This window comes from Eptatretus burgeri, chromosome 5, assembly GCF_056783735.1.
Source record: "Eptatretus burgeri isolate ZD-2024b chromosome 5, Ebu_testis_v1, whole genome shotgun sequence".
Classification (NCBI taxonomy): Eukaryota; Metazoa; Chordata; class Myxini; order Myxiniformes; family Myxinidae; genus Eptatretus; species Eptatretus burgeri.
In genome coordinates this window covers 40,810,950-40,825,330 of record NC_140965.1, presented here as the reverse complement: position 1 = coordinate 40,825,330, position 14,381 = coordinate 40,810,950, and the positions used below count along the sequence as shown (strand labels likewise).

At 41.8% G+C, this 14,381-nt stretch overlaps 1 protein-coding gene across 5 annotated transcripts in view; it reads left to right on the top strand.

The window, feature by feature from the left end:
- Positions 1-14,381, top strand: part of MED27 (mediator complex subunit 27) — a 157,746-nt gene that overhangs the window by 85,713 nt on the left and 57,652 nt on the right. For all 5 annotated transcript variants that reach the window (XR_015058276.1, XM_085881584.1, XM_085881587.1 and 2 more), the window contains 2 exons: positions 6,191-6,232; positions 8,622-8,699. Coding sequence is in view for 4 of the 5 variants with exons in the window: in XM_085881584.1 (XP_085737710.1) it covers positions 6,191-6,232; positions 8,622-8,699 (120 nt within the window). In the remaining variant the exon portion in view is untranslated. The remainder of the gene's footprint in view (positions 1-6,190; positions 6,233-8,621; positions 8,700-14,381) is intronic.

Below are 14,381 nucleotides of genomic sequence, written 5' to 3'. Positions count from 1 at the left end.
TGAGATATCATGTTCGATATCGTTTTTGGTCCGATCTCTCAATAGTGAAGAATCACGAAAGAAAAACTTTTAAAAATAAAATAAAAAATTGCATCCAGACTCAGATCTTCACCAAAATTGAAAATATATATATATATATATATATATATATATATATATATATATATATATATATATATATATATATATATATATATATATATATATATATATATATATATATATATATATATATATATATATATATATATATATATATATATAGACCCACCCACACCTCTCACCTGTAAATGAAGAGAATAGCCAATCAGCTCTCACCTAATTGACTACACCCAGGTGGCTAGGATAATATAAATGATTGACCCCTCCCATGCGCCTCTAGCCAAAGTAACTGCATAAAGCAACCCAAGAAGAGTTACGCAAGGTAAGTGCTAAGCGCAAGGCGTAGTCGATTAGGTGAGAGCTGATTGGCTATTCCCTCAATTCACAGGTGAGAGATGTGGGTGGGTCTTTCTTTATTTATATATTGACTGCTTTTGACGTTTGCACGTGGCACATACTTGAGAGCACCATTGGTCAGCATTGCTGTCTACGCGATTGCTGATGATTCACCAATAAGTGATGAAACCGGTCCAGTCGCTAAGGGGAGTGTTTAGCATTGGGATTCTCGTGTGTGTACGATGTGTGAACGTCTTTATAGTTGTTGAGGAACCCTGGGAAGGGTTCGAAACAGCGCTTAGCACTTACCTTGCATAAGTCTTCTTGGGTTGCTTTATGCAGCTACTTTGGGTGAAGGAGCAAGGGAGGGGTCAATCATAGATAGATATATATATATATATATATATATATATATATATATATATATATATATATATATATATATATATATATACAGGGTGTCCCAAAAAAGTACTCACTATAAATGATAATAAATGCATTGTTTATTGACTTAGAAACAAGATTAATGGTTAAATGTATCAATGGATAAATGCATGTTTGCAAATGTTCAAACTGACGACCATCACGTTCCAAACACAGCCGATAATGTGGACCAATGGATTCAACAGCGTTACGAATCATTTAATTTGGAACTGCAAGACATTGTCTTTCAATTTCCTCTTTCAGCTCATCGACTGTTGCTGGTTTTGAGCCGTAAACCTTTTCTTTGAGATATCCCCATAAAAAGAAGTCCATTGGAGTGAGGTCTGGGTAAACGCGCAGGTAATTCAACACGACCTCTTCGCCCAATCCATCTGTTCGAAAAAGTTGCTTCAAGATAGGCCCTTACATCACGGTGGGAGTGGGGAGGTGCTCCATCCTGCTAAAATGTAAATCTCTTCGTCACCAAATATCTCTTCGACACATGGACCGACGGATTCCTGCAGAAAGTTTAAGTAAACATCCCCAGTGACAGTTTGGTCAAAAAAGAATGGGCCTAGGATGCCCAATGCTGATATCCCACACCACACTGTAACCCCTGGTAAGTTTAAATGGTGTTCCATAGTAACATGCGGATTTTCAGGAGCCCAGTACGTGCAATTGTGTCGGTTAATTGAGCCATTTAACTTGAAGCTGGCCTCATCGCTCCAAACTATTTTGGATGGAAATGCTGCATCTTTTTCGCATTTGCCCAGGTACCACTCACAAAATTCAGCTCTCCGGTCAGGATTGTCTTCATTTAGAGCGTGGATTAATTTTGGAATGTAACTTTTCCAATTAATTTGCTTCAAAATGCGATGGGCGCTTGATTTTGGGATTCCTGTCTCACGAGCCATTTGTCGTACAGATTTCCATGGGGATCGGCGGAGGGTTTCCAGCAATTGATTTTCCTTTGCGGGGGTGATTGATGACCATGGTCTTCCTGAATGCTCCTTATGGACGTCATACACAGTTCCATCTGTTTCAAACTTATCTCGGATGCGAGCAATGGTGTATCGCGTTGGTGGATCTTTGTGAAAATGTCTTCTAAATTGTCTTTGCACTTCCATGATGTTTTCGTGCTTCCAGTAGCACTTTATGATAAATTTTCTTTCTTCAACACCTATTCGTACTTCTGCCATTATTAGGGTCAATTTGATATTATATGGAAAGAAATTAAAAATTCAGTTATGAGGAGCCAAAATGTGAGTACATTTTTTCGGGACACGTGTGTGTGTGTGTGTGTGTGTGTGTGTGTGTGTGTGTGTGTGTGTGTGTGTGTGTGTGTGTGTGTGTGTGTGTGTGTGTGTGTGTGTGTGTGTGTGTGTGTGTGTGTGTGTGTGTGTGTGTATATATGTATGTATGTATATATATATATATATATATATATATTTTTTTTTATTATTTATTTATTTATACAGTGGGGAGAACAAGTATTTGATACACTACCGATTTTGCAGGTTTTCCCACTTACAAAGCACGTAGAGGTCTGTAATTTTTATCATAGGTACACTTCAACTGTGAAAGACGGAATCTAAATCAAAAATCCTGAAAAACCACATTGTATGATTTTTTTAAATAATTAATTTGCCTTTTATTGCATGAAATAAGTATTTGATACATCAGAAAAACAGAACTTAACATTTGGTACAGAAACCTTTGTTTGCAATTACAGAGATCAGACGTTTCCTGTAGTTCTTAACCAGGTTTGCACAGACTGCAGCAGGGATTTTGGCCCACTCCTCCATACAGATCTTCTCCAGATCCTTCAGGTTTTGGGGCTGTTGCTGGGAAACGCAGACTTTCAGCTCCCTCCAAAGATTTTCTATTGGGTTCAGGTCTGGAGACTGGCTAGGCCACTCCAGGACCTTGAGATGCTTCTTACGGAGCCACACCTTAGTTGCCCTGGCTGTGTGTTTCGGGTCGTTGTCATGCTGGAAGACCCAGCCACGCCGCATCTTCAATGCTCTTGTTGAGGGAAGGAGGTTGTTGGCCAAGATCTCACGATACATGGCCCCATCCATCCTCCCCTCAATACGGTGCAGTCGTCCTGTCCCCTTTGCAGAAAAGCATCCCCAAAGAATGATGTTTCCACTTCCATGCTTCACAGTTGGGATGGTGTTCTTGGGGTTGTACTCATCCTTCTTCTTCCTCCAAACATGGCAAGTGGAGTTTTAACCAAAAAGCTCTATTTTGGTCTCATCAGACCACATGACCTTCTCCCATTCCTCCTCTGGATCATCCAGATGGTCATTGGCAAACTTCAGACGGGCCTGGACATGCACTGGCTTGAGCAGAGGGACCTTGCATGTGCTGCAGGATATTAATCCATGACAGCGTAGTGTATTACTTCTGGTTTTCTTTGATACTGTGGTCCCAGCTCTCTCCAGGTCATTGACCAGGTCCTGCCGTGTAGTTCTGGACTGATCCCTCACCTTTCTCATGATCATTGAGGCTCCACGAAGTGAGATCTTGCATGGAGCCCCAGACCGAGGGAGATTGACTGTTATCTTGAACTTCTTCCATTTTCTAATAATTGTGCCAACAGTTGTTGCCTTCTCACCAAGCTGCTTGCCTATTGTCCTGTAGCCCATCCCAGCCTTGTGCAAGTCTACACTTTTGGCCCTGATGTCCTAAGACAGCTCTCTGGTCTTGCCCATTGTGGAGAGGTTGGAGTCTGATTGATTGAGTGTGGACAGCTGTCTTTTATGCAGATTTCATGCAATAAAATGCAAATTAATTATTTAAAAATCATACAATGTGATTTTTCAGGATTTTTGTTTTAGATTCCGTCTTTCACACTTGAAGTGTACCTGTGATAAAAAATTACAGACCTCTACGTGCATTGTAAGTGGGAAAACCTGCAAAATCGACGGTGTATCAAATACTTCTTCATATATATATATATATATATATATATATATATATATATATATATATATATATATATATATATATATATATATATATATATATATATAGTAATTGTATCATTATTCGTTTGTGATACAAAAACATCGGGAAAGGTCACAGGGGGGCAATTACATACTGGGGAAAATTATCCTTAACCCCTATCTAATTAACACCGTATCACCCCCCCCACCCCCCCCCCCCCCCGTGGTTACAAGTAACACTTAAGCTCACAGTCTCCCCACTTAATTTACATTGAGATGTCTCCTATATGTGCATGGGCCAAGCAACTCTATACGATCCTGTCTCTCCTATGAAATTCCTCCATCTACCCCACAAACATAACGTGTTTGTGTTTGTGTTTGTGTTTGTGTTTGTGTTTGTGTTTGTTTATGCATATATTATACACACACACACACAAAGTCGATGCTCGTGGAGGAGCTGGGACATAGAACAGATCAGGATGTAACGAAACAAAAGGAACAGCAGAGAAAGAGAGGGGGAAACCCACCAATAGCAGGGTTGAGGGACAAAATAGAGGGATACTTGAACAGGTAATGGATGTGTGGAAGAATGAGGGGTAGGGGAGGAAAAGATGGTCACAAAAGCAAACTCTCAGGTGGGAAAACTGGGAATTTGGAAAGAGGTGGGCTTCGGGAGGGTTAATGAAGATCGTCCTAAACAGATCTGCCAATATCACTTTAGTGAGCACTGATCCAAAAGAGAAGAACACGTCGGTCAACATAAAATATGTTTCCGATATTCGTGTGTTTTGCTCGTTTATTTCTGTAAACTCGAAATAAAATTGTGAAATGATGTGGATTGCGAAGCTCACCAGTCCCACTGACCAGTTTTCTTTAAAAGCTAACCTTCACGCTTATTTGTGTATCATATAAAGTAACAAGTCCTATCTTTTTATCCTTGATTTTTAACCCTTCCTCTAATTTTGGTGTTCTTTTGTTTACTTATTTTTGGGGTGGTTATTGTTTGCTTATCTGTGAAATCTGAGGCAGGAGGAAGACGAATGGGGGTGTTGGTTCTCCTTCCCACTTTCCAGATTGTATCATGTTAATAAAGTCTTGTCCTTCTATATTTCGTGTTTACTCTTTGCATACAGAGAGTAAACACTAGACATAGATACTATGCTCACATACTGTGCTCACACTGAAGTTGCACAATCCCTGCAGCTTCAGTGTGAGCATAGTGGGCTTTTCCTTTTTGTCAAATTTGAAAACCAAAATAAGATTAAATAAGCTCCGGAAACGAAATGTGACGGACGGACGGCGGAACCCATTTCTATATCCCTGCCAACTTCGTTGGTTGGCGAGGGATAATAACTCATTGCTGTGTACAAGTGTGCGCAATAATCGCTGGAGTTTTTGATTCACATCATTTCCTCTGTTCCTCCCCCTCTCCTCTCTCAATTCTCCTCGCCCCTTCTTTGCATCCAAAATATGCCTAAGATGGCCTTTATTCTCAAGCATGACTTGTACGTACCCCCCCCCCCCCCGTACTCATTTCCTCCTTGCGTGTCAAATCCAAGTTTGCAGTAGCTTCCCATTATACATCTTCCACCCACACCATGTCCCTGTATATATCTTACAAGTTATGTCCATGATCCTCATGTATCTAGTGGTTTTCATTCATTTTTTTTGTTGTGTTCTAATGTATATATTTACATCCCTCTTTTAACTGCATTCCTATTCCTTTCTCCTCTTCTCTGAACTTTTGAGTCATTGTTTACAAATTGTATTGATTGGCTTCATATTGGGTGAAGGACCCACTAAATGTTTCAGGATCCAACATTGACCTTGTAGTTCTCTGCTGGTGCCAATCTTGGCCCACAGCAGCTTCATAATTGCCATTGATTTGTGGGTTTGTAAGAACAGAATTGCATTGCATGCCATAATGTGGGTTAGTCCGATGTCTGTGTCTCGGGAGAATGTCATAAGCTTGGACTCCTTTTGTCTACGACAGGGATTGTGCAGCTTCAGTGTGAGCATAGTATGTGCCACTAAACGGTAAGCTTTAGATGGTTTATGATTGGAACACGTTAGAGCAGCCCAACAAGCGATGGACACCCATTAAACCCCGAGTTGTGCAATAGTTGAGCTAAGATTCCTATTTAAAAAGTGAAAGGTTAATATCACATTATTTGGAGCATAAATGTATCTCTTGTGCCTGTGGACAACTGTCCTATCTGTGTAACATGAATATTTTCACTCGTGTTCAGTGTGCTGTTCATTTCATGGTTACCTGTATAGCATTGCCCCCTTGTGGTAAACAAATTGATGAATGTACCACACCTTTCTTCCCTTGTCCAAATTTTGTAAGTCCATGATTATTTGTTTTTTTTTTTTAGCTCGACTTGTGGACCAAGTCACAATACCAAGTGTTTCAAAAAGTGAGTATTTTGAGCTTCGTTTTCATGCACATGCGTGGTCGTTTCATAACACTAAGAAATAACTCTTCTGGACTTATTCACGGTTAAAAAATATATATATTTATTTATTCCAATATAAGTTGTAAGCCGTTTATTCCAATGGTATAAAATTTCAGTCTTGGACAGTTACAATGACATCACTATTGTAAAAGGTTTCTCGCTCTCCATTTTTGTTTTAAAATCTTTGGTGAGGAAATGGTTTGTATTTTTAAGGCTTCATGCTTCCTTAGTGGGATTTTCCATACAAGCAAATATCTTCCATCTTGTACATGAATGAAAAAGTGGTGGGGTCACAAAGGAGCTTTAAGGTGGTGCATCATTGAGGGTTACGAGAGAGATTAGCTGCTCTCTGAGAAATGCTCGAAACCTACAGCTGCAAAGTAGTGAAACGTCGGAAAAATTTGGCCATTTTCATCACATTGCTTGTCTCCAGACTGTATTAAAGGCTGATGATAGGTCCACAAACGTAGTGCTGATCTTCAGGACGCAGTGAAAGCTGGCCTCGATCCATGGCTACATGGTTAGTGTACTCTATGTTGGCACAACCTGTTATAACCAACTGTAACTACTTCGTAGTGAGAGTGACTAACGCTACTTCAAACCTGTCTTAAACCTGCTTGTTCTATGGGAAGAAGAAAGTAATATTGGTGTGCAAGTCACTCCATCAGTTTGTAAGCCGAAGGGTAGGAGTGGTATTGGCTGGTAACTCGAGAGGTCATTGTCCGTTTCCCCAGCTTGAGGATAGCAATGACCTTCACCTCCTTCCAAATCTGTGGTACTTCACTGGTGGAATGAATATCCATGTACTCGTACGAGGAAAACCATTCTCGTTAATTGGGATCCCAAATTCTTTATGAAGTCGGTGAGATGCCATCTGGAGCTGCCGCTTTCACGGTAGAGAGATAAAGCTTTGGTAGAGAATAAAGCTCCTCTAATTTTGTCCCTTGCATAATAAGGCAAAGGGGACGTGACTGGAGATGCAGAAAGAGGATCGGCAAGTTATTTTGAAACTTTGCGTCCTCATTAGTTTTTGGAGGCAAATTTTGGATTTTTGTACAAAGACAGCTTTGGCATTTGTGGTGACTCTCGTTGGTTGATGTTGCAGTTGATTAGTCACCCATGGGGTATGGAGAAGTTTAAATGCTTTTTCATCCCGAGCCTGTGAAGCTGAGGATGTCAACAGTGTGGCTATTTTGGGTCCTGGACGAAGTTCAAGCACTCTTGTAATTCTGCGGCTTTGTCTCGGTCTCTGGTTTCACCGTACACCGTTGAGTGCTCATGTCAATGTCTCAACAAAGCAGCGAACACGATGCGTACAATTCAGGGGGTCTGTGAGAAATGTTCATTTTGGGTGGCAGCTTTGACGATCCGACAAACTATCAAAATGGTATGGATCTCTTTTTTTTGCTGAATTGTTTGTAGGCCAAATGCAAAATTGTTTATTTAATTGTGCCATTCACTTCACAGTTGCATGCGTTGCAGATGTTTCAATGACCTTCAGTTGCTCTTTTAATATATATATATATATATATATATATATATATATATATATATATATATATATATATATATATTTCTTTATATTTTCACCTGTTTTTGTATGCATTCACCTGTATACAAGGATGTTCCCTTACGAGCAGTAAATCCGAGAGAAAAGATAGTTTTTGCTGGTGGTGGACACTTACCAAAGTATCAAGTGTAATGTACGAGGTATTTGCGAGTTAAAACATATGAGGTTTGTGTATATTGTGGTCTTTTCTTTTCAAACTACGACATCCAAATGCTCATGGACAGCATTTTTATTATTACGAACAGAGTACCCATCCTGGTGGGTCGAGTTTGTGCATTACTAGCTGAAAAAGTATTGTCTGTTTTGCAAGAAGACGCTCGATGTTTGTGTGGTGTGGGTCTAAAACGTTCAAGATGGTCTAAACTCTAAGGGGTATGCTCCAATAGCAGGGTCTAATTTCTAAAGGATGTAAATGTCTAATGGCATATAAAGGGTCTTCAAAGGTGTCAGGGATCTCAGCAGTCGAAAGGGTGTAAAGGTTTAAAAGGTACGTTTGCAATAGTACGTAATTAGACGTAGTTAGTCATGGTGCAGCCGACGTTGAAACCGTACGTAATTAAGAGACATTTAGTCACGTGGGTTAGTGACCGGACATACATTTTCTCCATTATATATAATCGATTGTGCTCTTTCTATTTGTTTTTGTTTTTTTGCCTTCCTTCTCGAAGTTGGTGCTGTTTTCCCCCTTTTTAATGTGTCTTTCGAGAACATTAACATCCATTACCACTGAGTTGGGCCAAGGAATCAAAAAACAGGAAGTGTTTTCTTCTTCTTTTTAAGGTTACCGACCATGCCACAGCTGCCTCTCTGCACTACCAACTCCCTCAAATGCCTGAAGTTGTGGTTCGTTCCTTTATGGTGAGCAGCTCGTTCCTTTATTTATTTTGTGTACAACTGCGGGATTTTTCCGCTGCTGTTCAAGAGCGAAATCCCACCACAGGAGCGGACTACTCATGCAGAATATTTTATTGATAATTATGACATCATAGGTCATGTGGTATGGCAGCCATGTTGGAAAAATGGGAAAACTTTGGACCTCTCTATCTCTGAAACAGCACCAAGGAAAAAATTCAGCACACGGCAAGTACTCATTGGGAGTAGGTGTGATTTTTTTTTTTTTCATGACTTCATAGGTGTCTTCGTTATGATGTCATAATTGCACATGTAGAACGCTACATCTGATCAGTATGAAAATTTGAGGGTCATCTTGAGATAAAATGGTCCACAGAAAACAAAATTGACATTATTGGTCACATGATTTGGCAGCCATGTTGTTTAAAAAATAAAAATATATATTTAAAAACCTTCAAAAATTCATTGAAGTGGCTGAACAGATCGAGGTGAAACTTTACACATATGACCAACTGCCTATCCATGAGGAACAAAACATTCACACATATAACGTCATAGGTCACGGGTTTGGCAGCCATATTGGATTGAAGAAAAATATTAAATAATATTTTCTCTGTAACTGCTTCATCAATCGAAGTGAAACTTCACAATTATGATCGAGTCGTGGTGGGGAGTACATGTTTTAAATTTCAACTTGATCGGACTCATGATCGGATCTGGCAGCTGGAATTTATTTTTGCTTTTTGATCTAGGTTTTTTTTTGAGTGGAGGAGTAGCATCTGAAATGTGATTCCTATCCAGGTTCCTCCTGATGACTTCATCTTTGCTTTTTGCTTGTTCGGGTTCCTTCTGATTACTCCAATGCAGGACTGTACCTATTTGGTCTTCCATTTGATTTGAATTTATTTTAATCCCATTCTGAATTCAATTGAATAATAATAAACGTCATGGGCCAGGGTCAGGTACCCAATCAAAGCGGGGCGTTTTGGTACCCCAGTCATCCCTGCCAGCAGTTCTCCCGTCCAAAGACAAAACCAAGTAACTATTTTTTTGATCAAAACTGAGTTAATACTAATTTTGGAGTTACTAGGTTATAGGCTTCATGTTAGTGTAAGTTTTTGTAATCTGTTCCCTACATAAGCTTGTACACTCATGGCAGGACCTAGCAACTCCTATAGAATTTGGTAAATACCACAAAAAACCTAGCATCTCAATGGACCAATCTGATGCCACGCTTTAGTCACATGACATCGAAATGGCAGTGCTCTAACATCTGTAAAGGAATAATCAAATCTTCTCGAATGGATACGGCTTTAATATATATATATATATATATATATATATATATATATATATATATATATATATATATATATATATATATATATATATATATATATATATATATATATATATATATATATGCAGTTTTTCTTTGTTTTCTCAAAATCAATTAGAAGTGAGTTACTAGGTTCTGCCTTTGGATGGGAGAGTTATAAAGTGGCATTTGTAGTTATGTCTCTTAATTCTGTAACATCAATAGACAAATACCACACAAAACAAGTCCTGGTGAAGGTCTGAAATCTCTAATTGCTCTTTTTCTTCTTTTGTTTTTTTTTTTGAAGGGGTGGTTGGGGGTGAAGCAAGGGTTGAAAATTGAAGTTGACCTCATGTATTCTTTATCAACACTAGAGAATATAAGATCCATCATTCCGATGATGGGAATACCAATCTTTGCGTAATTGCTAAAAAAAAAAATCATTAATGGGAAAAAAAAATAAAAATAGGCATGTATACATACTGGCCGAACTATATACACCCAGGGAGCAAGGAGGGGACAGTTTTAATGGGATATTCATCACAGCCTTTTTCGATGCTGAATTCTGAATATACAACACCACATTAAGAGGGAAGATCAAAACAAAATAACAAAATTCTTGCCCTCCCCTTCAGATCTGGTCAGATAAACTGGGGTACATATTAGGCGTGGGCCATGCCAGGAAACAAACTTTCCAATGCGTGTATGTGCAACACGTTATATGCTGCATATTCATGTATAGAAGTGCTATGCTGTGTAGGGGTAGCATTATTGCTGATGGACTATGCAGGTAGGGACGGACGCAAGCACACCGAACCCAAGCTCCTTTTATATATTAGATTAAAACATCTGTCCAACTTGGTTTCACCAATTGTTTAACCATGTTTTCCGAAGGTAATAATGAGGTGAGCAGGTAGCCTTGATTGGGGGAAAGTAACAAGGTTTGGCGAAACTAACTGTGTGTATATATTTTTCTGGACACAGAGACAAGGCTCGTGGAAGAGCTTGAACACTGAATGGATCAAAGCTCAAAAAAAAAAAAGGAAGAGGGGGGTGTGGCACCAACAGCAGGGTTGAAGGACAAAACAGAGGGAGACTTGGACAAACAATGGGTGTGGGGAGAAATGGGGGGCAAGAAAGAAGGCATGGGGTGGACAAGATGGATACAGAAACAAGATGTCTCAGGAAGGACAACTGGAAATTTGGAAGGAGGTGGGTTTGGAGGTGGGGTGGGTGAACGAAGGTAGAAAATAATAGTCAAGATCTAGAAAATAACAGTCGATAATAGCTAAGATCAAAGGGCGGAGGAGCTCCTTGTGAGCCAATGGTCATCCATATCCAGTGCCCAACTGTGTCTGTGGACATCCTCCTGCAGTTGTTACTTTTTTCAGGAGATTGGTGGCAGGGCTTGCACTCCGGCCACCATATAACCCATCACTGCAAAACACAAGAAAAACTCAAAGGGAATTGAAAACCTACTCCGTGGGAGTACCTCTTGTGTCGCTGCCCTCCACAGGGCAGCTCACCGGATGACGGGATTGGGGTAAAGCCTTCGGGACCCCCACTCTTTCATGATAGGAGGAAAACCACAGGGTAACCTTCTCGGGTCAGATTGCAGTAATGTGTCCGGGTGGTGCTGAGGTGTCATCCACGAGAAGGAGGTCTCCTTGGGTTAACCTGAGGTGGTTCCTTCGGGTTGGTGCCTGAAATGTCCTAGCCTGAAGAGAGGATGATCACCTGTCTGCTATCATCTGAACTCAAGCTTTTGAACATCGGTATTGCAGCACTCTCTAAGGTTTGGAGACCAGTGGTGAGACCATGGTGGGTGGTTATACCAACTGTTGGTCTGGTCATGCTGATCGTTACCATTCCCAAGGAGTTGCTGTAGCTGTGTCCAACAAGCTGACTCCAATGATAATTGAGGTAACACCGGTCAACGAGCGTATGAGACTTAGGATTCATTACTCCTTGGGTGTCATTTCCCTGGTCTCTGGAAATGCTCCGACTGAGGCGAGTGATCTCACCGTGAAGGACGCATTCGATGCCTCGCTCGAATCTGTGGTTGATCACTGCCCCAAGTGAGATACTCTTCTAGTCTTGGGGGATTTCAATGCATTGACTGGAACTGATGGGGATGGTTATGAGACATGTGTTGGTCTCCATGGGTCTGGAACTGTGAATCAGAAGAGTGCTAAGTTCATGGACTTAGGGTGACTGGTTCATGGTTTCAGTGCCCACAGACCCATCACTGGACGTCATATTCCAATGCTGGTGTTGGCAAAGGAGACTGACCATGTGCTCGTTAATGGTCGCTGGAGGATGATCCAGAACTGCAGGGTGGAGGATGATCCAGGCAGAATCATCACTGGAGGATGATCCAGGCAGGGTCCACCGGAGTGCTCAGTTCCTCAATACTGACCACAGGCTTGTGGTAGCAACTCTGAAGTTGCAGCTTAAATCTGGAAGAAAGGTACCATCCCAGCTGAGGCTGAATCTTGGCAAGCTGAAGGATGAAAAAGTAGCTGAGGAGTTTGCAAACAGGCTGAGTAGGGATTTGGGCAGTCTGGGTGCTTGAGGAATCCTGAAGAGCTGTGGAGTGCCTTCAAGACCACCATCCATGATGTTGCTCGTGAATATCTTGGAACTTACCGTAGGGCGAATAAGAATCTTGTCTCATGGGATACTGGATACCATTGACCAGAGTCGCAGGGCCAGGCTTAATGGCAGAGCTGAGCTGTTCAGGGAGTTGAGGTGGAAAACTGTGTGCACTGAGGGTGGATAAGGAAGCCAATGTGCGAGGAATCTGTGAGGGGTAGAGCATCACCTGTGGTCAAGTGATTCTCGTCCTGCTTACAGGGGAATTTGCGCATTGCATTCCTCCAAGCCTGTCCCTCGGTGTACTGCAGTTGGAGCCGGGGGTGGTGGCCATTTGACAGTGGAGTCCGAAGTGAAGGCCTGCTGGGCCGGTGACTTTGAGCAGCTGTACCAGGCTGATCCACCAACTGGCGAGTTGGATATCAGGGATATTACTATCCCTATTGCTGATTAACTGTGATCTACCTTCATTTGTGGAAACACAGGCTGCTGTGAACCGGTTGAAATGGTGTAAAGCTCCTGGGATCTGTGGCATCCAGGCTGAACTTCTCAAGGCTGGTGGAAATGCTGTACTCATGTTGGTGCATGCAGTTCTGTGCTCTGCCTGGAACACAGGCATCATCCCAACTGACTGGAAGATGGGCCTTGTCCCTCTCTGGAAAGGGAAGGATGATCGCCAGGACTGCAACAACGACCGAGGGATGACGCTGCTCTCAGTGCTAGGCAAGGCCTTTGCTCGGATAATTCTTGATCGGGTTCGCCACAATCTGCTTGAGCGCAAGCGTCCAGAGCAGTCAGGCTTTACACCAAAGAGGTCAACGATTGACCGTATCCTTGCTCTTTGGATCCTCACCGAACGCAGACGAGAGATTCAACAGGGGCTGCTTGCAGCCGATGTTGATCCTTGTAAAGTCTTTGAGTCAGTGAATCGGGATGCCCTCTGAACGATTCTTGGTCTTCATGGGGTGTCACCAAAACTGATCAATCTCATACTGAGAGTGCTGTAAGATGTGGTGAAACCATCTGACTTATTTCCAGTTCCACTGGAGTTCATCAATGGTGCACACTGGCCTCCACACTTTTCAGCACTTGTATGGACTGGTTTCTGGGGAGGATGCCGGAGAGATCAAGCTGCGGTGCATCATTTGGGAATATCAAAATCTTTGACCTTGATTTCACAGATGATGCAGTCATCTTTGCAGAGACTGGATATCGTTTTGGGGAACTTGAGGTGCTGAATGAGAAGTTTGAGCCACTGGGATTGTGGGGTTCCTGGGTCAAAACTAAGATCCAGGCGTTCATTGACATCTTGGATGCTGCTATCTTCTCTGTACCTGTTTGGGGTGAGGATGTTGAGGTCACAGAGATGCACTTACCTTGGCAGTGATATTCATGTCTCTAGTGGCTGTGAGCCAGAGGTCAATCGACATCTGGGTCAGGCCTGGGGAGTCATGAATTCACTGGATCATGGGGTGTGGCACTGTCAGTACCTGTGCAGGAGGATGAAAGTTCGAGTCTTCAGGTCGTTGGTGCTTCCAGACTTGCTCTACGGATGTGAGACTTAGATCCCGTCACAGGTCAGACTCCGTGACGGAGACTTGATTCCTTTGGTACCAGGTCTCTTTGGAGAATCCTTGGCTATTGCTCGTCCGACTTGGTGTCCAACGAGCGGTTGCTGAGACTCAAATCAGATTTGTTGTCTGCATAATCCGTGTGCATCAGCTGCGGCTGTATGGACATGTGGCTTATTTTCCTGATGCTGATCCTGCTCACCA